This window comes from Archocentrus centrarchus (assembly GCF_007364275.1).
Source record: "Archocentrus centrarchus isolate MPI-CPG fArcCen1 chromosome 18 unlocalized genomic scaffold, fArcCen1 scaffold_23_ctg1, whole genome shotgun sequence".
Classification (NCBI taxonomy): Eukaryota; Metazoa; Chordata; class Actinopteri; order Cichliformes; family Cichlidae; genus Archocentrus; species Archocentrus centrarchus.
In genome coordinates, this window is record NW_022060145.1 from 36,719 (window position 1) to 62,500 (window position 25,782).

General features: G+C 38.7%; 2 protein-coding genes across 2 annotated transcripts in view; one reads left to right on the plus strand and one right to left on the minus strand.

The window, feature by feature from the left end:
• The first annotated feature begins 278 nt into the window (after nt 1-278).
• On the plus strand, nt 279-9,271 carry mad2l1 (MAD2 mitotic arrest deficient-like 1 (yeast)). The gene is made up of 5 exons (XM_030722751.1): nt 279-457; nt 944-1,090; nt 4,502-4,622; nt 8,599-8,702; nt 8,786-9,271. Exons 1-5 carry the CDS (start codon nt 394-396, stop codon nt 8,956-8,958), a joined length of 609 nt encoding a protein of 202 aa, XP_030578611.1. The 5' UTR covers nt 279-393; the 3' UTR covers nt 8,959-9,271.
• Nucleotides 9,272-18,731: 9,460 nt separating this feature from the next.
• The window catches only part of pde5ab (phosphodiesterase 5A, cGMP-specific, b), a 63,138-nt gene continuing 56,087 nt past the window's right edge, over nt 18,732-25,782 (minus strand). Inside the window, exons 17-22 of the mRNA XM_030722743.1 lie at nt 25,441-25,541; nt 24,633-24,710; nt 24,033-24,096; nt 21,403-21,477; nt 19,141-19,224; nt 18,732-19,019 (exon numbers count right to left, since the gene is read on the minus strand). Of these exons, the coding sequence (XP_030578603.1) occupies nt 18,900-19,019; nt 19,141-19,224; nt 21,403-21,477; nt 24,033-24,096; nt 24,633-24,710; nt 25,441-25,541 (522 nt within the window). The 3' untranslated portion in view covers nt 18,732-18,899. The remainder of the gene's footprint in view (nt 19,020-19,140; nt 19,225-21,402; nt 21,478-24,032; nt 24,097-24,632; nt 24,711-25,440; nt 25,542-25,782) is intronic.

Consider the following 25,782-nt stretch of genomic DNA (forward strand, 5'->3'; position numbering starts at 1 on the left):
TCTTGTCATTTCCAACCACTCCACAAAATTTCAGCGAAATCCGTTCATAATTTTTGGAGTAATCCTGCTGACAAACAGACAGACAGACAAACAAACCAACGCGACCGAAAACATAACCTCCTTGGCGGAGGTACTAAAACACGAATAAAAGCCAACACTCCTGTGTGACATGCAGAGCATTTTATTGAATTATTCTGCACTGCCCTCTAGTGTCAAAAAATTGTAACCGCAACTTGAAACGTCATCAACCATGCGCCACAATCTGGCACGCATGCGCAAGAGTGCGGGAGCGTACAAAATTCAAACTGTATGGCGGGCAGTTGAAGTCTGCAGAGGAAAAAAAGAGAAGACAATAGATTTAGTCGTGAGAGTTTGATTCAAAGTGTTTAGAAAATGACAAGCACTTTGAAGGGAATTACTCTTAAAGGAAGCGCGGAGCTAGTGGCTGAGTTCTTTTGTAAGTATTCGTGTTAAGTCTTTTTAGTTACTCGTTTGCGACACGCGTGCACTAATAGGGCCTAAGTAGTGCCCGATAGCGTATTAGCATCAATACAGCATTGATGCACTTAGCACGGCAAGCAGAGCTCCAATTTATTAAAAATTAATAATAAGAAAAAAGTATATTTACGCGTAACTTTTCCTAAGACAGCCAATTCGCATTTTTAGGCGGAATAATTTGTTTAAGTTACACGATATCTGTTCATGTAGTTATTCGTCCATCCATTTTCTTCCCAAACCTACATTTTTGTCGCTTGTTCAGTTAGCAGATATATTTGTTAATTATCACTTAGTTTTCTCTCAAGTTACTAGATGCGTTTGTGCTAATTCGTCTTCTGTGTCTTTCTCTTTTGAATGACGTAAGCCGCTAAACTTTACTGTGTCGCTAATGAACACTGAATTTCCTTTTATTTGAACTGTTTATTTCCCCCCTTTTCCTTAATAGCTTTCGGCATCAACAGCATCCTGTATCAGCGGGGCATCTATCCTCCTGAGACGTTCACCAGAGTCACCCACTATGACATGAGCCTTCAACTCACTACCGACCCCAAGCTGAAGAACTATTTGACCAACGTGGTGTCTCAGCTTAAAGGTAGTCTCAGTACTGGGCTTTTCCACTCACGTGACATAACGATGGAGAAAGTGAAAAGAGTTTTGGAACTGAATGAGTTCAGTTGTGGTTTGGGGCTTGGAGGCTTTTTTTTAAAGCTATATCTTCAAGCCTGTTGGGGAATTTTAGGTTAGATGATAGATATGCTGGATTATGGCAAGAAATCTTAAATCAGTTATTTTTTTTGTCACTATCAGAGGTGACAAAAGTGCAGACATTCTTTACTTAACCTCCTGATACCTGAGCTCCTGTTGGCAATGCATTTTTAATTTCTCCTAGATATGTGATTAGATGGACCTGATATTTATATTTCAACCAAGCTTCCTATTTGAACAGGAAGGTGTTACATGGTTGCTACATACTTTAGTGAAGGAAAACAAATGTCCTCAGATGTGGACAACGGGATTATTTTATAGCATAACGAAACAAAAACAACATGACTTAAGAAAGTATAAAACACTATTGAGCTTAATAAAATATAAGGTGCAGCGAAGCCTAAATGTAATGTCCCTATATGTGGATGCAGGAGGTTAAGTAGAACTACAGATGCTTGTTTAAAAAAAAATATATATATATATATATTATGGTAAAAGTTATCAAGTTTGGATTTAACTTCTTCACTCAAGTTTAAAAAAAAAAAAAAAGTACAGGCTCTGAAATGTACTCAAAGTAAGAAAGTAAAAGTAGCTCACTGAAGGACATTTCTACCAACTACTTTTGCATAAAGCTAACTGAACCTGTGATATTGGCATAATATTACATGAGATCCAATCTAAACTCTAATTAATGTACTCGGCTCAAATCTGTTATGTAAGACACAAGCAGTGAAAGTGAATTAAATACCCCACTATTTTCTGTTGCCTGTAGAGGGTGACTCTGCCTCCACACCTATACACTTGACTTAACCTAACTGTGACCATGAACACACATTGTGCACTAGTCCTACACAGAGTTTTACAGTACAGCAAGTTGAGCTGTTTATCCTGCACTAAACTGCTGAGTATTTTCAGCAACCTTTGAGTAACACAAAGATGGCATCCCTCAGTTTGTTTTGCAGGATGTTTCACAATATGAAAAAAAACGTCACATCATATACACTTCATATACACCGATATGTGATTCAGAAAGTGGGGACATGTAAGATTTGAATTATCAGTTTATAAAATGTGACTACGCAGTCCTTACTATTAAATATAACCTATCTTCTTCCTCTTTTTTTCTGTCTTTCTTACTTCTTTCTTCATCTGATTGAACTTCTCTTTCATTGTTTTCTCTTCCTGAGAAATAGAGCAACTGTACATTTAGCTACCAGACACACTGTGACAAACTACATACAAGCAGTTTTTGTGATGGTTGATCTTGGAACTGATGGAAACATTGCCTTTGCAAAAACACGTTTATGCTTGCTCCGCTTCTGTAGTGCTAGCTAGATGCTGAATTTCTGTGACCACAACTTAAGGACATCTGCACTTGGTTTAATGTTTAAGAGGAATGCAGTGCTGTGAAGTAAACTTCCCCTGGATGAGTAAACCTAAAGTAACAGAAAGTAACAGTAAAGTTGTCAGAAAAATTAATACCTGAAAATTCTACTTGAGTACAGTAACAAAGTATTTCCACTTCATTACTTCCCACCTCTGGTCACTATGAAGATCATGATTATTTAACATGGTTACTCATAAATTTTGGAAAATAGATTTATTGAACTTTTAGAAAAAGAAGAAACTTTTTTTTTTAAATTTGGCATGAACTGATATAAACTTCAATCAGCTTGGTGGGGAGTAAATTTGGACTTTTATGGCGAGGCAAAAGTAAATCTACTCAAGTTGATCTACTGAAATGCAAAACAAGGGAACTATTGTGAACAATACGTGACTTTCTTTTTTTTTTTTCTTTTTTTTTTGCTACTGCTTTTTAGAGAATTTAACTCAATAAATGAAGTTATATAATAATCTGTGATGTGTAATTGCTGAGTAGGGCCACAAGGTGGTTCTTTGCGTTCCTGTTGAGTAAAACCTACACAGTGGTTCCCAAAGTCAAGAGTGCTGCAGCCCACTTAAGAAACAGAAAATCCCTTGCTGTCGAAATATGAATATATGTGAATCTTGTATAGAAAGCACTTAAGCTTAGAAAGAAGTGCTTGTGTTAATGGGGGCAGGGTGCTAGCCAGCGGCTGATTGCCCAGCGCTGCGCCATGCTAAGGTGGTCTTGCACCGAGCTGAGAATTTCACCGGTTTGCTATTAGAACTGTTTCATCACTGCAATTAGAAAGTGGGCGCGCGCCCCACACAGTCCACCCTGTCGCCGATGATTTTATTTTATTTTTTTTTAATTTCTCTTGCTAGATCGCTGCACTATAGTATTATTTCACCACATTTTGCAATCTACCACCAGTCATGGCCAGTTTTATTCACAATGTGTTCACAATTCGCCATCTCACGACGGTCCTGTTCATGCTTGATTTTGCGGGACAATATAGAGACCGGCTGTGTCCCTGTAAAGGTTTTAATGGTTAAAGGAAAAAGCGCTGCTGTTTTGGACACTAGAAAAAATGTTTTCTTTCGCTCTACCTGAGCTCACATTTTGGTAATGGCTCTGTGCTTGCTGTCCTTGTGCAGACATACCACATGTAAAACAGCTGCTGTGATTATCAGTGTACAAAAAAGTTAATTTAATTTATTTTATTTATTAATTTTTTTAGCTGTGAAAACCACACACAATTTTTACAACATAAAATACAAACATAAGCTGTAAATTTTAAAAGCTCATGTAAACAAAGTTGTATACAACTATTCATATTAAAATGCAAGCAAAGCGTCAGGCAATTTTTGTGCAACTATGTCCAAAACAATTACACAAATTGTAATTTTCAAAAACAGTCCCTGTCCACAACAAGACAGAGGGGCACATCACATTCGCTATCGATGTCGCCGTCTGGCTTTCACCACCTGTTCACTATCCTTAAGGATGGGGGGGTGGAGCCTATCCCAGCTGTCATAGGGTGAGAGGCAGGGTACACCCTGAACAGGTCGCCAGTCTGCCTAACGCAGAGAGACAAACAACCTTTCACACTCACATTCACACCTGTGGGCAATTTAGAGTAGCCAATTAACCTAACCCCAGTAAGTGCATGTCTTTGGAATGTGGGAGGAAACCCACGCAAGCACGGGTAGAACATGCAAACTCCACACAGAGAGAGGGAGAGATGGAATTGAACCCAGGCCTTCCAGATGGTGTTCTAACTGTGAGGCAGCAGTGCAAATAATACAGTAATTAGAATTTTCAAATTGTCCCTTCCATGACATGCAAAATACTGTGGAATGCCCCTAGACTTAAAGATCCTCTCTCTGTCATGACAACACTTATTTCAGGATGTTTGCTCTTTGTGTGTTGCAGAGTGGCTGTTCGAGTGCACTGTGCAGAAGCTGGTGTTGGTGATCACATGTCTGGAAACCAACGAGGTGCTTGAGAGATGGCAGTTTGACATTGAGTGTGACAAGTCATCCAAAGAGAGCAGGTCAGTACATCAATTAGTCTTGGGTATGAGTTTTTTTTTTTTTTTTAATAAGACTCCACACTAAGTCTACTTTTCTCATAGTTTATGAGATTGACCGTTGTGTTGAAGTTTTGTGTTGTCTGTGTGCAAATATTTGAAGACAGAATTCCTCAGACTCAAGTCTGTTCATGGTTGGTTTGTTTTATTTGCAGAGTAATCTAATTCCAGCATGTGGCATGTTATGCTTATACTACCCACACTGTTCCTTTGAGTGGGGTGATATTTTATATATATATTTTTTTTTTCTGTTGTGGAATTTTTCCCAATAAACAAGCAGTATGTTTGTGTACTTAAAGTCTGATACACAATCTGAAGAGCTTGAAAGGCAACTGGATTTCTCCAATTTTTTTCAAGATGTTTCACCTCTGATCCAAGAAACCTTATTCAGTGACGGGTGGAGAGTCCCAGGTATTTCATCCCTAGTGGGGGTTTGTCATGACATGAGCCAGACAATCGGTCATACCAACAGGGGTTTTTGGGTGAAACAACAGTGAGACCATGCCCCACCCTATCATGTCTGCCTGGGAAGGGATCGCAAGACTGCACTGTAGGTGCCTGACAGCTGGTGTCCAAAATATGAACAATGACTTCCTCAAAAGAGTGTCCTTTTAGGTGCAGAAGCACAGCTGAGTCTTGTGCTGTTGAGGTGGCTCCTCAATGTTGTGCAATGCATTTGTGGAGTGGCTGTTTGGCATCTCTAATGCAGATGGCCAAGCACTCCTCACTGCACAGCATACACTATGGTGCTTAGCTTGTGCTTGGGGAGTTTTGCCCTTGGGAATTAGCCAGTTTTTGTCTAAGGGTATGGATGGGTCTGAACATGTTTTGGCTGATATGAAAAATTTGATATGAAAAATTCAATACAATCGTCAGGCAGCCACTGACTTTTTTGGGGGGAGATTTTTGTAGTGCCTCTACAAAAAAAACTCCTGCCAGGAGGTTGCTCTCCTGTTTTTCCTCATAACTGAGCCATTAGCTTGCTCTAAATTAGGAGTTAGCTTTGTCAGGCTAAGTGTCTGCAGTCTTGGATGGTTTTTCATTTCATTAAGTCAAAGGTCAAAGTCGGCTTTATTGTCAAATCTGCAATATGTACAGGACATACACAGGATCGAAATTGTTACTGTCAGCCCCATGGTGCAACAATAGACAATAACTATAAACGGTATACCTTTCACAAACATCAATAAACATTAGCATAATAAATAAGAAAAATTAGATCTCCTAAGTTGTAAGAATATAGCAGTATAAATATATAAAGGTATAAAAGTATATACGTAAGTATAGAGGTCCTGGCATTGACATCTGAGTAAAGCGATGTATATTATGAAGTGAATTTACACATTATATGTATGGAGACCCTGATAATGATATACAGTAAAGTGACATGCAGTGTATTAAGGCTGATACTAATATAAACATTGCTGTAAATATAACAGTAGTGTAAATGCAAACAGTAGTACAATTGTAAACAGTAGTGCAATTTGAATGGGCACATGAACTTGAGCTGAGTGAGTAACCAGTCTCAATGAGTTCAGTGTGAAATTTTGTTATCTGAAAATGTGTGAAAGTTTGTGGGTTAAGGTGGTAAAAGGGGGCAGAGCAGGCAGAGAGTTAAGCATCCTGACTACCTGATGAACGGAGCTGTCCCTCAGTCTACTGGTTTGAGCCCAGAGATTCCGTAGTCTCCTCCCTGATGGCAGCAGGGAGTGTGATGCTGGATGTGTTATTGCCGACCCATAATGCCTGTGGTCTCCCAGTCAGGAAGTCTAACATCCAGTTACACAGTGAGCTGTTCAGCCCCAGACTGTCTAGTTTAAGAATGAGCTGTTGGGGGATGATGGTGTTGAATGACGGGCTGAAGTCAATGAACAGCACTGACATAAGAGCCCATGGTGTCTAGATGTGTGAGGGCCATGTGGAGGGCAGTGGAGGTCGCATCGTCAGTCGAGGGCCGATACACAAACTGGAAAGGGTCCAGGGAGGCAGGAAGGATGGATTTGATGTGTTTCATGACTAGCTGTTTCAAGCACTTCGTCAGGATGGGGGTGAGTGTCACCGGATGGTAGTCATTTAGGCAGGAGGGTGATGCCTTCTGTGGGACAGGGATGATAGTGGTAGCTTTGAAGCAGGTGGAGACCATGGCCTGACTCAGCGAGATGTTAAAGATATCCGTGAAGACAGCTACAAGTTCCCCTGCACAGTCCCTCAACACACGACCGGGTATGTTGTCAGGACCAGGAGCTTTCCAGACGTTGATCTTGCTGAATGATTGCCTTACGCTCCCTGGGGACAGCGTCAGCACCTGGTCACCGGGAGAGGGGGGGATTTCTGTGCAGGTGTTAATGTAAGGTTGCTTGTATGAATGTCTGAGTGAATGAATGCAAACGTGTTGTATAAAGTGCTTTGGGTGCTCAAGTACGCTATTTTCCCACCGCCGAGGAACCGGTTCGCGTGCCAGTGCCCGTGCTGTTCCCAATGAACTGGCAAAACGCTTAAGAACGGGCCCGCGTTACCACCGTGTGTGAATTGCTCCTTTACGTATGAGCGTGGGCGGGTCCTCGTCTGGACACGGAAGCCGAAGCGCACAAACGTGGGAGAGCACGCTCCTCTTTTTTGTGCTGCAAATACGGTTTACGGTCCAAAGCGAACTACTGCAACATCTGTGTGCAGCACAGAGGTAAACACAGTGATCAGAGCAAGACGACAAGTACGCATTTTGTGTCCTTTTATCTGTGATATGAACTGATACAAAGCAGCAAGTTCAGCCTTAGAGCCCAACCTAATTCACAGCCGTGAAAATCGCTTCGCTTTTCTCATGTAATACACATGTAATATGGTAGAAAACTTGATGTTGAGTCACGCCCTTCTGCCACTTTCGTCACGCGTTCGTGGTTCGAGACCAGCTAGTTTGCGGGGCCGGAATTGAACCCGTTTTTCGGCCGAGCACCGAGTGTTTCGGCGGTGGAAAACCTGCCTAACGGTTCAAATTACGGCACGGGCTTTGGAACCCTGTTGGTGGGAAAGAGGCCGTAGAGTAGAAAAGCACTTGTGCATTTATCATTGATAGTGCATTTATCATTGAAGCTAGCTTCTGACTGCAGTTCAGTTTGTTTTTGTCAAACACCACATGCAGGTGTTGTTAATCTACTGCACTGTCGCTGAACTTTATTGTAGATTTTGAGTTTTGGAGTTTGTTTTTCTTTGTTTCTCAATGTTGATGATCATGTGTTCTTAATGTTACACACATTTAGCACATAGTGCTGCTGTCTTGTGAACAACTGGTTGATGAATACATTTTTTTAAACAGTATCTTTTGTCAAGTTTTTATTACACAATAGTTACTCTTGAATCTTGCACCTGACAAAGTATAAAAAAATAATAATACTAAAACTAATGAAAACTAAAACTAAGGGTTAAGCTTAAAATAAAAACTAATAAAAATGAGCAAAACCACTCTGAAAACTAACTAAAACTAACTGATTTAGAGAAAAAAGTAAAAACAAACTAAAATTAAACTATAATGTAGAACTTTTATAACCCTCGTGTACAAACATCTCAGTTCCACAACAATTGAAAAAAATATATTCCACACTGTCGAGTGTTTCTAATTTCTGCCTTACACAGGTAGGCAACAGTAAAGTTTAAAAAAACCAAAAACAAAACAAACACACCCCTGGTTATAAGCAAAGATCTGAATTTGTGTACTAACAGGCTTGTTTGTTTTTTTTGTTTTTTTGTTTGTTTTTTTGCAATAAGATGCTTGAACCCAGTCACTTTAAAAGAAGGAATTTAAGGAAAGGAAAAAATTTTGTCTGAAGAATCCTATCAATCCTATGATTTAAACTTGTTTAGATGAGCAGCTATCACCATTCACTCTCAGATGACTTTTGTTTCATAAATTATGCATGTTAACGGAGTTCTCATGTGTCACCCTCAGTGTTCCCAGAGAGAAGTCCATTAAGACCATTCAAGATGAGATCCGCTCTGTCATCAGGCAGATAACAGCCACCGTTACTTTCTTGCCCTTGCTGGAGACACCATGTGAGTAACAAGACTTGACCTTTGAGCCCTCAGTGTGGTAATTGTCTAATAATTTTGACCTTAACACCCACTTCCCTCTTCAGGTGCTTTTGACCTCCTGGTTTACACAGACAAGGACCTGGTGGTTCCAGATAAATGGGAAGAATCAGGGCCACAGACTATTGATCAATCAGAGGAGGTGCGTTTACGCTCTTTCACAACCTCAATCCACAAGGTGAACAGCATGGTGGCATACAAGAAGAACGACTCAGTTTGAACCTCTAAACCATGTAAGCTGTTATAGCACCAACCACTGATCGGTATAGAAAACCAGTAGATGTGAACTCTGTTAACATGCCCTGTCCTGCTTAACTGCCTGCACCTGGATGGACAATGAGAACCCACTTTCCATTTTTGAGTTTCACTGTGTTGTATATGTCAATGTGATAAAGACGTGCAGGCAATGTGTTCTGTCTACATTGATGTAAATATTTCTCCTGTCTTAGCAAACAACTGTCTTTTCTTTAGTGTTTGCTAAGCTTTCAGTCTGTTTTAGAAGATAGTAGTATATATGTTCAGCTTTTATAAAATGTAATAAATAAAAGCCTTTTGCTTTTTGCCAAAGAAGTGTTTTTGTAGTTTTTGTAGTGGTAGTAAAGGTTATTTGGTAGCATTATAGAAAATTCACTGCTCGAAAAAAAGTAAAACAATTTGAGTATGTTAAACTTCTGGGGGTTTTGATCTGTTCATTTAAGTAGCAGAGGTAGTTAAACAGTTTCAGCTGTTTTGATGTCAATAAAATTGATGCCCTGGGCAACAATGAGACAGCCCCCAAAACAGGAATAAATCTATTCCTGTTTTGGGGGCTGTCTCATTGTTGCCCAGAGAAGTTTAACATACTCAAATTGTTTTACAGAGGCTGACATTTTTTTTTCTTGTCAGCTTTTCTGTTCCTTTTTTACTTCAGTAGCTTTGCATTTGGCTAGGATAACACCCAGTAGCATGAGGCAATACCTGAAGCCTACAGAGGTTGATATCCAACTCCTTCAGGATGATGTATCACATTTCCAGAATGATTGCTGTGTCTCCCAGTACAGTCTCAAGAGCATGGGGGAGGTTAGAGGAGATGGGAGCTAATCTAGGAGAGCTGGACAGGGCTGTAAAAGGTCCTTAGCCAGTCAGAAGGGCTGTTTTTATTTATTTATTTATTTTTTAAACGCAAAGAGCAACAGGATGAACACTGCCAGAGCCCTACAAAATGACTTCCAGCAAACCACTGGTGTGACCATCTCTGACCAAATGGTCAGAAACCAACTTCATGAGGGTGGCCTGACTCCTGTAGTGGACCCTGCTCACTGCCCAGCACCATCGACACAATTGGCATTTGCCATAGAATACCTGGTCCACCACTGTTCCCTGTATGTTTCACAGGTTCACCATGAGCGTGTGTCAAAGGATCTGGAGAAGGTTATGTTGCATGTTCAATTCAATTTTATTTATATAGCGCCAAATCACAACCGTCAGTCACCTCAAGGCACTTTGTATTGTGGGTAAAGACCCTACAATAATACAGAGAAAACCCAACAGTCATAATGACCCTTTATTGCTCATAAGGGGTCATTATGACTGTTGGGTTGGCGACAGTGGGAAGGAAAAACTCCCTTTTAACAGGAAGAAACCTCCAGCAGAACCAGGCTAAGGGAGGGGCAGTCATCTGCTGTGACCGGTTGGGCTGAGGGGAGAGAAAAGACATGTTGTGGAAGAGAGCCAGAGATTGATTAATAATGATTAAATGCAGGGTGGAGTATAAACAAAATAAGGTGAATGAAAAGAAAGCTGAAGGCTCTGCCTCCCATTCTACTCTTAAGTATCCTAGGAACCACAAGTAAGCCAGCAGTCTGAGAGTGAAGTGCTCTATTGGGGTGATATGGGACTATAAGGTCTTTGAGATAAGATGGTGCCTGATTATTCAAGACCTTGTAGGCGAGAAGAAGGATTTTAAATTCTATTCTAGATTTAACGGAGACAATGAGGAGAAGCCAATATGGGAGAAATATGCTTCCTCTACTCCCTGTCAGTACTCTAGCTGCAGCATTTTGAATCAGCTGAAGGCTTTTCAGGGAGCTTTTAGGACAGCCTGATAATGAATTACAATAGTCCACCCTAGAAGTAATGAATGCATGAATTAGCTTTTAAGCATCACTCTGAGAAAGGATGTTTCTAATTTTAGAAATAGAAAATAAATAATAGAAATGCAAAAAAGCAGTCCTACATATTTGTTTAATATGTGCACTGAAGGACATATCCTGGTCAAAAATAACTCCAAGGTTTCTCACAGTGTTACTGGAGGCCAAAGTAATGCCATCCAGAGTAAGTATCTGGTTTGACACCACGTTTCTAAGATTTGTGGGGCCGAGTACAAGAATTTCAGTTTTTTCTGAATTTAGAATCAGGAAATTAGAGGTCATCCAGGCCTTAATATCTTTAAGACATTCCTGCAGTTTAACTAATTGATGTGTGTCATCTGGCTTCATTGATAGGTAAAGCTGAGTATCATCTGCATAACAATGAAAATTGATGCAGTGCTTTCTAATAATACTGCCTAAGGGAAGCATGTATAATGTAAATAGAATTGGTCCTAGCACAGAACCCTGTGGAACTCCATAATTAACCTTAGTGTGTGAAGAAGACTCCCCATTTACATGAACAAACTGGACTCTATTAGATAAATGTGATTCAAACCACTGCAGTGCAGTACCTTTAATACCTATAGTGTGCTCTAATCTCTGTAATAAAATGTTATGGTCAACAGTATCAAAAGCTGCACTGAGGTCCAACAGGACAAGAACAGAGATGAGTCCACTGTCAGAGGCTGTAAGAAGATCATTTGTAACCTTCACTAATGCTGTTTCTGTACTGTGATGAATTCTGAAACCTGACTGAAACTCTTCAAATAAACCGTTCCTCTGCAGATGATCAGTTAGCTGTTTTACAACTACTCTTTCAAGAATCTTTGAGAGAAAAGGAAGGTTGGAGATTGGCCTATAATTAGCTAAGACAGCTGGGTCAAGTGATGGCTTTTTAAGCAGAGGTTTAATTACAGCCACCTTGAAGGCCTGTGGTACATAGCCAACTAATAAAGATAGATTGATCATTTTTAAGATTGAAGCATCAATAATTGGAAAGACTTCTTTGAACAGTCTAGTAGGAATGGGATCTAATAAACATGTTGCTGGTTTGGAGGAAGTAACTGAAGTTAACGCCGAAAGATCAACTGGAGCAAAAGAGTCTAAACAAATACCAGCAGTGCTGAAAGCAGCCGAACATAAAGATAAATCTTTGAGATGGTTATGAATAATTTTTTCTCTAATGTCTAAAATTTTATTTGTAAAGAAATCCATGAAGTCACTACTAGTTAAAGTGAACGGAATACTCGGCTCTACAGAGCTCCGACTCTTTGTCAGCCTGGCTACAGTGCTGAAAACAAACCTGGGGTTGTTCTTATTTTCTTTAATTAATGATGAGTAGTAAGATGTCCTAGCTTTATGGAGGGCTTTTTTTTATAGAGCAACAGGCTAAATGAGCATCTTCTAATTTAGTGAGATGCCATTCCACGACCACGGAGTCAGGCACTTCTGATTTGAAGCTTTCCTTTTCAGAGGAGCCACAGTATCCAAAGTCGTACGCAGTGAGGATGTAAAACTATTGACGAGATAATCGACCTCACTGGGAGCAGAGTTTAGGTGGCTGCTCTGCACTGTGTTGGCACATGGCACTGAAGAGCATAACAATGAAGGAATTAGATCCTTAAACTTAGTTACAGCACTTTCAGAAAGACTTCTACTGTAATAAAACTTATTCCCCACTGCTGTGTAATCCATTAAGGTAAATGTAAATGTTACTAAGAAATGATCAGACAGGAGGGGGCTTTCAGGGAATACTGTTAAGTCTTCAGTTTCTATGCCATATGTTAGGACAAAGATCCAGAGTATGATTAAAGTGGTGGGTGGGCTCCTTTACATTTTGAGAGAAGCCAATTGAATCTAATAATAGATTAAATGCAGTGTTGAGGCTGTCATTCTCAGCATCTACATGGATGTTAAAATCACCCATTATAATTATTTTATCTGAACTGAGCACTAAATCAGATAAAAAGTCTGAGAAATCAGACAGAAACTCTGAGTAAGGACCAGGTGGACGATAGATAATAACAAATTAAACAGGTTTTTGAGTTTCCCAATTAGGGTGGACAAGACTAAGAGTCAGGCTTTCAAAAGAATGAAAACTTTGTCTGGGTCTTTGATTAATTAATAAGCTGGAATTGAAGATTGCAGCTAATCCTCCTCCTCGACCTGTGCTTCGAGCATTCTGACAGTTACTGTGACTAGGGGGTGTTGATTCATTTAAACTAGCATATTCATCCTTCTGTAACCAGGTTTCTGTAAGGCAGAATAAATCAATATGTTGATCAATTATTAAATCATTTACTAACAGGGACTTGGAAGAGAGAGACCTAATGTTTAATAATCCACGTTTAATTGTTTTATTCTTCGGTGCAGTTGATGAAGTTATATTATTTATTGTTTTTGAATATTTATGCTCAAATAGTTTTTTGCTGATTTTAGCTTTGTTTTTTGGTTGTCTGGGACCAGCCACCATCTCTATGGGGATGGGGTATTGGGGGGATGGCAAGAGGAGAGAAGCTGCAGAGAGGCGTGTAAGACTGCAACTCTGCTTCCTGGTCTCAACCCTGGGTAGTTAGTAATTTGGCCAGATTTCTAGAAATGAGAGCTGCTTCATCCAAAGTGGGATGGATGCCATCTCTTCTAAGAAGACCAGGTTTTCCCCAGAAACTTTCCCAATTACCTATGAACCCCACGTTGTTTTTTGGACACTACTCAGACAGCCAGCGATTCAAGGAGAACATGCGGCTAAACATGTCACTCCTGGTCTGATTGGGGAAGGTGCCCAGAGAAAACTACAGAGTCCAACATTGTTTCTGCAAAGATACACACCGAGTAAATGCCCCATGTAAAATGGGGCTTCTCGATCATGGAAAAAATCATAACAATTATTTTAGTCAAGATTGATTGTTTAACACAATTACTTGACTCACTTCTAAAATCTCTTGAAAATAAATAGTAACTTGAAAAAACAAATACAGTATATATATAATTAAAATTAAAAAATATCAATAAATATAAATGCATTTCAAATTAAATAATAAAATAGGAAGGTAATGCCAATTATTATGACATAATACTAGGAAGAAGTAATTTATTGGTAGGGATTTGTCCCTGTCATCCCTAACAAATTCTACGCCCTGATTGCAGTCAAGCTGGGCCATCATAGCCCAGAGCAAACAGAAAACATGTTCAGCTACAGACTACATTAGAATTATTCAGGCCAACACAACAAATACTGGGTATACTGACAATGCTGTGGTGTTTGTGTTGCGGATGGTGCAGATCCCAACATGCATCAAATCTGTGTTTAATTACCTTGCGGTCATGTTTTACATGAGGTGCTGCTGACAGAAACAAATAAATGCAGAGTTCTTCTTTGTTCATTCCCTCATGTCCATTCCAATAGTTTCAGCAGTCTCCCTCCAAGAATTTGCTGACATTTGTGAGCACTTATATCGATGCTATGATTATTATTCCTGATATCGAGGTGCTGATTGTTAATCTCTCGCTGATAAATTAAAAAACTGCATCATAAAAGTAGCCCGAATTGCATGTGCTTTGTTCAATGCTGTGCGAAGGCTGTTCGTGCTGTATTGATCCCTTTGCAAAGTTTTGGAACACACCCTTGGTGTTTTGATACTGGAAGTCACTGAGATATCATTTGTAATGGAAAATTTGTTTCTGAACTCGAATAACCTCTGTGTACTCTTTCTCTGTAATTGTAATTTTCTAGCACAAAGACCGAGTGTGTGAAGATGGGAAAAACAACTTGACTGTAGGCTGTATCCAAGGCCATGGCGCACTTGTTATCATGCAGGTGCTACTTGGTGGTGGGGATCTGAACTCCCCATGGATAGTGGAACAAGATTGTATCAACACAATAGTATAAAGGAATGGGTGTTACTTCTGTGCTTTGTTCAATGCTGTGCGAAGGCTGTTCGTGCTGTATTGATCCCTTTGCAAAGGTTAATTCTTTACTTTCAATAAATCATCAGAAAATCAGTTTGGTTTCAGAGCTCAGCTTATTTTTTCCACCACAATCATTCACTGGTTTTAAACTGCATTTCGAAGCCTCAGGTGGCCACTAAAGGAACTGCAGTTTTTGGAAATTTTCATGTAGGCTTATTTTCACTTCTCAAGGTTGCCTTGTTGTCTAATACATGTGACAAATTATAGACAACACAGAAGACATAGTAAATAAGCATCATTCTTTAATGTGACATACTACTTACTTGGCTCACGGTGTTGAGTGGTGTCTATGTAACACCATCATGGTACTGTATCAGCATATTACATTTTGCAGAAGAAAAACCCATCGATCTCTGCAATGTAATGCCCTCTCAAATACATTGCAAGCTACAGGCACAAATATTGTAGTCCGGAGACCTATTCAAAGTACAAATGACAACCACAGATACAAAATAGTTTTCTGAGCATGAGTCTACAAAAGTGCTTAAGTTAAAATGAGATTATCACGTATGTTAATTAGCTTTTAATTAAATGCACCTATGTATCACTTGTTAATGTGTGTATTTCAGCACTGTATGACTGTAAAGAGCTGAATGATGGGGAAAATAACCAACATAGTAATATCATAAACCTCCAAACCAGGAAAAAATGTTCATGTGTACTTTAAAGCAGGTGGTGAAATATGTTCTGTCAGATTCCACTGCTCTTATGCAACAATGGCATCATACTGGATAAAGGGCTTATCCAGTAGAAGCCCTTTTATGTCCACAGCACTGAGCAGATCAAGCCAATTCTCTGTACACTGTTCTTCTCTTTTCCTAAGTCCTCCAGTGCATCCTACATTATTTTTTCACTGAGATGTAACCAGAGTGCAGTGCTGCTGCACTAGCCTGTATGACAGTGGTTCCCACACTTTTCATTGAAAGTGTACAGAAAAAAGTCATACTGGTGTTGCATCTTCTACTGATTCCTAGTGTGGAAATGCTTAGATCACTTTTATTGAGGAGTAACTGTTCCTTCTTGCGGGATCTGCAAAGGCCTTTCACAAGGTAAAAAAAACCTTGTAAATCAGGTTGTTCTTTGAGAGGTGTCGGTAATGACCCCTCACCTCTGACTACAGACTAAGAACCACTGCTTCTAAACAGTGACTAGCATGGCAGCAGCTGGCACATGAAACCAACATTTGGCCAACCTAAAGAGATCAAAATGCTGAAACACCATCTAATGATAAAGTTATTTATACTATAAAACTACAAGTGTTGTTTTATACCTTGCACATTGTCAGTAACTCTTAGTCAAATCTAAATAACCTGTCAGCATGTGGAAAAATTCTGGGTTATATATTTTAAGCAAGTTATCTGCCAAATTCTGTTGTACAATCAGTCTTTACAGTACAATGGAAACTGCTCTAAATGTGGTTTGAGAATCTTTTTGGCTTGTGGCAAATCTCTTAACTGATTTGTAAATTTACCTTCAGCAAGGTCATATATATAAATTATACACAGTCTCACAGAATGTATAAACAGCATTAAGCAGGAAAAAATGTGGATAAACAAAAACAGGTGGCTTCTTAAAATCGTGCATTGTATACTTATTGCAAAAAGCCAGTAGCAATGTCTAAATGCCTTTGACATTGCAGCTCTAGTCTTTGTCTCTTCCTACAGATGGAGAACTAGAAAATCTAAATTTCAAAATACAATACAATCTAAATGTCATCAGAAGGAGTTGTTCCCAATAAAGATCCTATAAAAAAGCAGACATGGGATTTTTTTTTTTTGTCCACATTCTTTATATAATAATTGTGTTATCATGACAAAAGGATGACCGTACAATATAGAAACTGTTATAAATATATATAAAACAAAAATAAATATGACATATTTAAGACAGTGAATAAAATGTACAAAACTCATGTAGTGTGTGTGTGTGTGTGTGTGTGTGTGTGTGTGCACGCTGTGAAAAAGACATAACAAACCTATTATTGTGACACTATGTAAAGTATATAGTAACTGCATTGTATTTATCCCACTAGAATGGTGCTAATCTTTGAGGATATGCATCTAAAGCTACATACGCACTGGAAGGGATTTGCAGTGACATGTCATTCACCATGGATGACATGCTGCAACTTCAAGTGACTGGATGAAATAACTGCATACAATGGAAAGTGGGTAGGACCCAGCATAAACTCTTCTCAACTTCCAGGTGAGCAACTGAAGTGACTGCCAATGAGAGCGAAGAATACCATACCTATCTTTAATTTCCATGACGGAACCCTCCCAAAGGAATTAATAAAGTCTAATCTGATTGACACATGATGTGTTAGTAAATACACAGAGCTTCCAGTGTGTATGCAGCTTAACCATGCAGTATTCCCTAAAATTCACTATCTGTGGCAGGTCGTGTAGGTGACTGTCAACATGAAAGCTACTCTGTGCAAAAATAACCGTGTCTATGTAAATGTAGCTTAGTGCTGACTTTTTTTATTATCTCTGGCAAGTGAGAGAAAAATGGTGATGACAGGTCTTTCTTTGATAAAATGAGAATGACAGCACATAGAATGATTTCATGTTGTGTATATATTCATTCCTTCCTGTTCGTGTGTGTGTGGTGGTGGTGGTGGTGGTGGGTGCTAGCAGTAAAATGAAAATTAACATACCACAATTTTTTTATGTTCTATTGGAGGGGGTGGGCAATCTACATGTGAGGACCTTTCCTTTTTTCAGTCTCATATTCATGAGATAACTGGCTAATGTTATCATGCCAACATGCTCAAAATAAGATGATAAACTCAAGAAACATTATACAGTACCTCACCGTTGAACTCTGTAGCATGTTAGCATTGCCCATGTTTACCCGTTAGCATGGCTATGTGTGATAACTTGTAGCTTTCTCATTTCTGAGCAAATGCTTCGCCAGGTGGGTAAACACTTTATTAGACATAAAGGATAGACAAACTATGAAACATGTCTGGGGCACCTTAACCAACTTTAGGACTGCAAGTAGAGGTGGCAAAAGTACAGACATTCTGTACTTAAGTAAAGGTACAAGTACTTGTGTTAAAAAATACTTTGTACAGGCTCTGAAATGTTCTCAAAGTAAAAGTAGCAGGTTGTATAAATGATGAATTCAGCATCAGCAGCATTGATTCAAACTCATCTCTGCTACACTTCATGTAACCTGTAACTCTGACCATGAACACAGCCTCTGTGCACCACTCCAACACAGAGCTGTACTGTAAATACAGTACAGCAAACTGACCTGTTTTATCACACACTAAACTGCAGTATTTTCATACAGTCTTTGAATTACACAGTTAGCAAACCTCAGTTTGTTTTGCAGTCCTTACCTTGAAGTCTAACCTCTGTTCTTCCTCTCCTGTCCTCTTTACATCTCTGAATGAACTTCTCTCTCTCTCTTTTCTCTCCCTGGAAATATAGCAGCTCTTCTTTTAGCTAGCACTCTGTGACAAATTGCACACACTTTTTGTGTGTTTGCTGATATTTGCTGAGCAAAACCATATATACACATAAATTATATGGTTTTGCCCCTTTAATCTCTTTGTACACAATAAGCCCCAGGGATGGAGGATACAGTAGGGTTGTCTCTTATGTGTTATGGTTCCTTCATTTAGGCTCATATCATTTGATGCTTGATGGCATAGTGAGCGGAAATGCAAACTTCTCTCAGACGTGTTAAACCTAATGTAATGAGCCTGTTTTGAAAATGTAAGGAGTAGAAAGTACAGATATTTGTGTAAAAATGTAGAGAGTAAAAGGAAAAAGTAATCAGAAAAATAAATACTGAAGTAAAGTACAGATATCTGAAAAATCTACTTAAGTACAGTAATGAAATATTTGTACTTTGTTACTTCCCACCTCTGAAGGCAAGTGACCCCCTTCTTTTTTTTTTCATGGTGGCTCACCGTCAGTGCACACAATATGCTATTAGATATCTAGACAGCACTAGATATTATGTTGAGTTTATACAGTTTTGTATGACTAGGCTGGACAGGGAGAACTCTGGAATTTTGTGTTGGATGAAAACCTCTCTGGCATTTGGATCACACCAAGCCATTGACAAGCCCCTTCTCGCACTCCTCCGCCAAATGCTTCCAATGATACCGGTTTTTCTGACATCCTTCCAGCAACGGGGAGCAATACTCCGAGATCCCAACCAAGGTCTGTCACAGTGAGAAAGACATTTCAGTAAATGGGAAATCACAGGCAGAACTGAATACAGGATGACTTTTCCAGCTATTCATCAGGTACACTGGTCTGCAGAAAGAGCAATGATGGAATTACCTCATATAACTGAATACAAATGGCATCAATGAAGGACACCTGCATGCTTGGTATCTTATCCCTTTTCTCACGATTCATCAGGTCCTGTGAAAGGATTAAAAAAATGAGATGTAAACTACATATTAATTTGCATATTAATTTATTGTCACAAATGTAGATATAATCAATGCAACAACTCTCAATATGAATCCGTTTGACTTTACTAGCCCATCTGGAAATTTTTATTGCTGATTTACTGCCTTCTCATTAAGCCATACTAGAAAGCATTCAGCTAAATATATCTATTGTTACTAGTATATTTTGATCATTAAGAAACAAATAAAAGCAGAAAATATCAAAGGTAGTCTATGCGACATTGCCAATAAAAGACTAAATCAGAAACAATGAACAGAGATTGTTTTACAGTTTGGTGCAAGAAAAGGTTAGGAAGGATTATGTCATGAACAAATATTAACATTTTATATCTAAAATGATACTATAATTATTCATATTTATACTGTGTATCCAACATGCAAGTCATTTTACAAACAACATAACTGAGACATGTACAGTCATGTGAAAAAAGTTTTTTTGAAGGACTGCACAGAGTCTGTGAAAACTAAACTAAGCACACTTTTACTTATTCCATAAGAATTAAGAGGTTCAGTAGCAACCAGGTGCTGCTAATCAAGTGCACCTGATTATCAGCAAGAGTAACACCTCAAAAAAAGCAGTTGTTTTGGCAGTTTGCTGGTTTGGCACATTCAGGTGTGAATGCCCAAGATCTGCAATGATCTTAAAGAAGTAACTCTTGTTGCCCATCAATCTGGCAAGGCTTATAAGGCTATTTACACTGAATTCCATCATTCTACAAGGAGTGGACATCTCAGCAAATTCACCCCAAGGCAAGGCCGGATTACCCAATAGCCATACCGGGAAAATGCCCAGGGCGTCATGCACAATTGGAAGCCATAGTGTCTTAGTAGTTGCTCCAGCAATTGAAGCCATGCATGAGTGACCAGTTTGGTTCACAATGTGGTTGTGTGAGCCATTTGGCTGTAATGCACAGTGACAAGCCAAATACAGCATATCAGTACAAATGCCTCATATCAACTGCCAAGCATGATGGTCGAAGGGTTGATGATTTGGACTTGTTTTACAGCCATAGGACCCGGGCATCTTGTAATCATTGAGTTGAACAACTCTGTATACCAAAGTATTCTAGAGTCAAATGTGAGGCCATCTGTCTGACAGCTAAAGCTTGGCTGAAATTGTGTCATGCAATAAATGACCCAACTATACCACCATATCTACAACAGAATTGCTGAAAAAGAAAAGAATCAAGGTGTTGCAATGGCCCAGTCAAAGTCCAGACCTGAATCCAAGTGCTGTGGTGGGATCTTCGAGGGCTGTGCATAAAATGAATGACCGCAAACCTCAATGAACTGAAGCAATGTTGTAAAGAATAGTGTATGAATATTCATGCACAATGACATGAGAGACCAATAAAGTCATACTGAAAATGCTGCTATACGTGTTTCTACAGGCTATTGAATCCTGGGTTGTACTTAGTTTTTCCTGGGACTGCATAGAGACTAGACTAGACTAGACTAGACTAGACTAGACAACCTTTATTGTCATTCATTATACACACAAATGTACGCAGAACGAAATTTCGTTGCATTTGGCTCGCACAGAGATATAAAAAATATAACAATAAATTATATACCAGCATAGATTTAAAAGTTTACATAATATGATAGATGGCATCACCGAATAAGCAAAAAGTATATAAATATCTAAAAATGTAAAGATGTAGCACCAGGAATATTAAGTATAGGTATATAGTATAAATACATAAATATACATCTGCCTATCTAAATACATGTATATATATATATATATATATATATATATATATATATATATATATATATATATATATATATATATATATATATATATATATATATATATATGTATATATATACACCCTATAAATAACAGCATAATATAAATAACAGCATGAATAAATATAAATAAAATGGCTAGTGGAGTTTAAAAAAAAAAAAGAGTCCTGTGAAAGCATTCTTTAATTCTTTCACATGACTGTATCATCAACACAGTTCTTGAAAAAGTGCTGCACTACCTTTTTATTTAAAGGGAATTTATTTAATTGCAGTAAGAAGGAAAAATTAGAGGACATAGATTCCTGAGGCACACTACAGCTAATAATGTACTGTTGAAGAGGATTATTCAAATTAACCCCTACACATTACTTACAATAGGTTCAACGTTCAGCTCTTGCCTCTCCTTATCCCCCTGCTCAAAAAACTCAGTGGCCACCAGCTCTGCAATCTACATCAGAAACCAAATACAGAAACATTGGTTTAAAAATGTTATGAGGTTCCGTTCTAAAAGACAAATTCCATAACACTAATTGTAAAACCAAGAATGGAAGCAAAGCAAGCTTTTACAATTTGCTTTGACAGCTTCAATATCAAATTTATTGTTAGAAGGCCCAGTTGGGCAATATGCAAGCCACACTGCCATTCTACTGTATGTACAATTTCTGATATAACTGTGGCATTTTGAGTTCCAGTGGTACATAAGAGGCTGCATTTTTTTTATCCTGCTGCTGGAGTCAGCATTGTTAGAGTATTAATATTGAGGAAGTATTTGGGAAAGACCAAGATGGTAAATGGACTAGTTCTTATATAGCGCTTTTCTACTCAGATATGAGCACTCAAAGCGCTTACACAACACGTTCACATTTACCCCATACAAGCACTTCCATGATTAATTAATTAAGCTAAGTGCTTTAATCATCTAACATTCACTCACATTCATACTCCGACGGAACGGTCGGAGAGCAACTTGGGGTTTAGTATCTTGCCCAAGGATACATTGGCATGCAGCCAGCAGTAGCCAGGAATTGAACCACTGACCTTCCGATCAATAGGTGACCTGCTCTACCTACTGAGCTACAGCCACCCCAAGACCAATTGACAAAGACAGCTTGTGTGACAGTGGAAGGAAGAAGGAAAATAAAACATGTAAATGATAGAAATAGCAAGAAATCTCCCAAAAGACTCACAAATTTAATGGTCTCAAGCTTTTTACAAAGAGGTAAATGAGATAGCCTTAAGGTCCAATCAGTATCATTGTATACATATGTTGCTGAAGCCATCTGCAGCTCTCAACTGAATTGGTAATCAAGCTTCAGCAATGTGGGTCTCAAAAAAGTATGCAGTTGTTAATTGTTGATAAGTACAGAATTATATTTAGTTAAAAGTCACATGCAAGAAAAAACATAATCTGCGCAAATAATTTAATTTTGCCAGTGCATGTATTCATTCCTCACGAATAAATTTAACAACCGGTGCAGGCCATGTGCAGCCATGTGCACAAAGAAACATCATGCATGTGAGTGTCTGCTGTGCATGCACTGCTGCAGTTTCACGCTCTCTGGGTAAACTTTACATGCATGGAGCTGAATTCTACATGGTGAAGAAATTGACTTTCGACTGTTTGGGTGGAGCCTTTGGAGTCTAATGTGATTGGTCACTTTGATGGATCGTTAGCGTTAGACCGAGTTACACTGTGGCAGCAACATAAGTGCTTTTTAAAACCGTATTTGCTTAGAATTTGAAAAATAAAGTTTGCTGAATTAACTACTGGTAATCTGTGCTGCAGCAGAAATACTGACAACTGGATTACTTTACAAAGGCAAATATTTTGCTTTGACCTCAATTTAACGCTTTAATCCTACTTAGCAGAATTAGATTAATATAAAATATAAACAAATAAATTAGATTAGATTTGATTTATTGTCACTGCATATGTCTCAATGCAGTGCAACAAAATGCAGATTGCATCTAACCAAAAGTGCATGAGCAGTGATGAAAAAAAGAGCATATGATAAGATACAGTATGTACACAGGTTATGTAATAGTGTCTACATGGACCTGCAGACCACAGGGAAATGCCACACATCTATCTGTATCTGTATCTATCTCTATCATAGGCTCCAAGAGTGTGGAGCTGCAGCAGTGCGAGCACAGCAGACACATGCGTGCGCAAGGGTTCTTTTTGCACACAGCTGCTGAGTTCTACGCACATGGATTGTTGAATTTACTCTCAAGGAATGAATATGCACGAAATTAAATTATTTGCTCAGGTTATGTTTTTCCTCACTGTGACTTTTGAAATAAATATAATTTCATAAAGACGGACTTGTCTTTTCTTATTTAACCTCTTGTCAGTCAAAATAATATTGTTTTATGTAGACACAGAACACACCTACTCCAAGTCAGATTGACTGCAATGGTCTTGGAACACTTCATTATACTTTCAGCGACAGCAACAAAGTTCTACCATTGTGTTTATGACAGGTTTTACACACACTCATAAAATTTTTTCAAAATAAAGCACTGTTTGGCTTTGCTTGATTATTTTTGAAAATTGTGGTGACTTTATCTAGCAACATTTCATGTTTCACAGAAATGTCTAAGCTTTTATATATTTGAAATAAAGATTGGTGAGAAGCACTGTTACAAGAATGAAATAATAGACCAAACACAAATTTCCTTTCTTTTTGTTCTAAGTTTATTTTAGAAATTTGGTACTTTTCCTTTATGTGTAATACTTTTTTACTTGTATTTCTATACTTTTAAAACATTTGAATACTTTCCTCATCACCATTTTTCCTAGTATAGTATGATTGTTTTTCATATCTCATACAAAGATTACTATAGAACTATAGAAAGCAAAAGTAAGGACATCATGTACGAACCAGAAAAAAAAAATAAAAGCAAACAAACCAGAAAAAAAATAAAAATAAAAAAGCACAACAACTGACATACAGACTGGTAAAGAATAGGTGAGGTTTTTTTGGTTTGTTTGCTTTTTACCCTTTTTTGTACTGGCCAAGGCTTAGTGATGGCAGAGATATCACATGCAGTCATCAGCATTGACCTGAAGGGGGTGACAAAGTAACAGAAATTAAATTCCACACACCCACCACCTATACAACTTCTCATAGCGAGGTCCTGTTTAACCATTGCGAATGAATTTGTGGCTTCAGTGTGAAGCATCATTAACCAATGTCTTACTGTGTTTAATATTTGACTTCATATACTATTATCATATTAAGGGAATTAACTAGTTATCCATCTGAGCTTCTTCTCAGTTGCGTGCTTAGACTTATGTCTTCCTGGAGTGGTAACCATGGTATTGCCAGGTTAAGGTATAAGGTTTACATAACCTTAAGCATAAACCTAAACCTGTGGCCACAACCCATATCTGGCAACCTATACTACAAAGAAATGGTTTCAACACATAACTACTTTTAAAATATGCATTGCACAATATAAATGTTAATCATCAAGCTGGGTTAGGGTGCTGGGTTATGTTTTTGAGCCTTGGACAGCAGGCTAGTAGCCTACCCCTCACAAAAGTTTGTGCTGCATTGATGTATTTGTTGGTGCAGGCATTTGAGAGTCTATACTCGCCTCAGTAAATCTCTGTGGTGTTCATCCTCCCAAACAAACTGGGCGTTCTTGATCAGCTCAAAGAACTCCCCTCGCCTCCTGACAGCACACACCCACACACACAATGTCACAGCAGATAATTACCCTCATATATAACCAACTTATCCTTCTAACCCCCCCTGTCTTGGCTGAAAGTTAGCTAAGAGCTGAAACAGAAAGTTAAAGAAGAAAAATATAACTGCAGTAAGATTTCTGCATGTAGACACTGAAAATTGTCATCCCTTTTTTTCAAAAGAGGGATTGTATCAACCAACACATGACTGTGGATTCTCAATGTTTTGAAGACAGGAAAACTATCAATTTACTGTGTAGGCACCCTTAAAACGACACCACTTCCAAAGTAAGTAGATTCTTCAAGTACTGTAGATTACACAGTTTTTTAATTGTGAGGTGCCCTGGGACTGCAGATGCACATGAGTTCTAAGCAAACTATGTTACAAAGAAACAGTGTATGAAATCCCTGCCACCCCAGCCTCCTGCCACCATCACCACACACAAAAAGAAAGAACAACTTACAAACACTGAATTTACACTGAATAACCTATAGAGTTACTACATGGCACTCTAAGTCAGTAGTGAAGAAGAGATTATGAGTCAAAAGGTGAGTGTAATCTTAGTTGTACTCAGTTTTGCACTGACTGAATGCCATTAGCTTTGGTCACAATACCCCCCACCCCCCACCCCCCATTCTGCCCAGACTTCTTTCATTTTCCTCCTCTCTTTCCCTCTCCACTCAGGCTTCCATCTGGGCTTGACATTTGGTACTTACTTCATGTACAGGGCAAGGTCAGTGGCCAGAATAGCCCTTTCAATCATCTTCAGAGTGGCCTTGTATTCATCCAGAGAAAGGCTGCTCAGGATCTGGTTTCCCTGGGGAGAGACAGAGAGAAAACGATGTAAGTGCATTAAACACTCTGTATGCTATGTCAGTAGTTACACTCATACTGAGTTGATGCATCAGAGTTGAATTTTTTATGTCCTCATACATGGTGAGAGTGCAACTCTATACTGATATAGCTAACTACAGGTTGCACTGTGATATACTACTAAGACTTTGCCATGGCAACACTATGACCACAAAGCACAGGTGCTAAGCCAAATTAGCACCTGC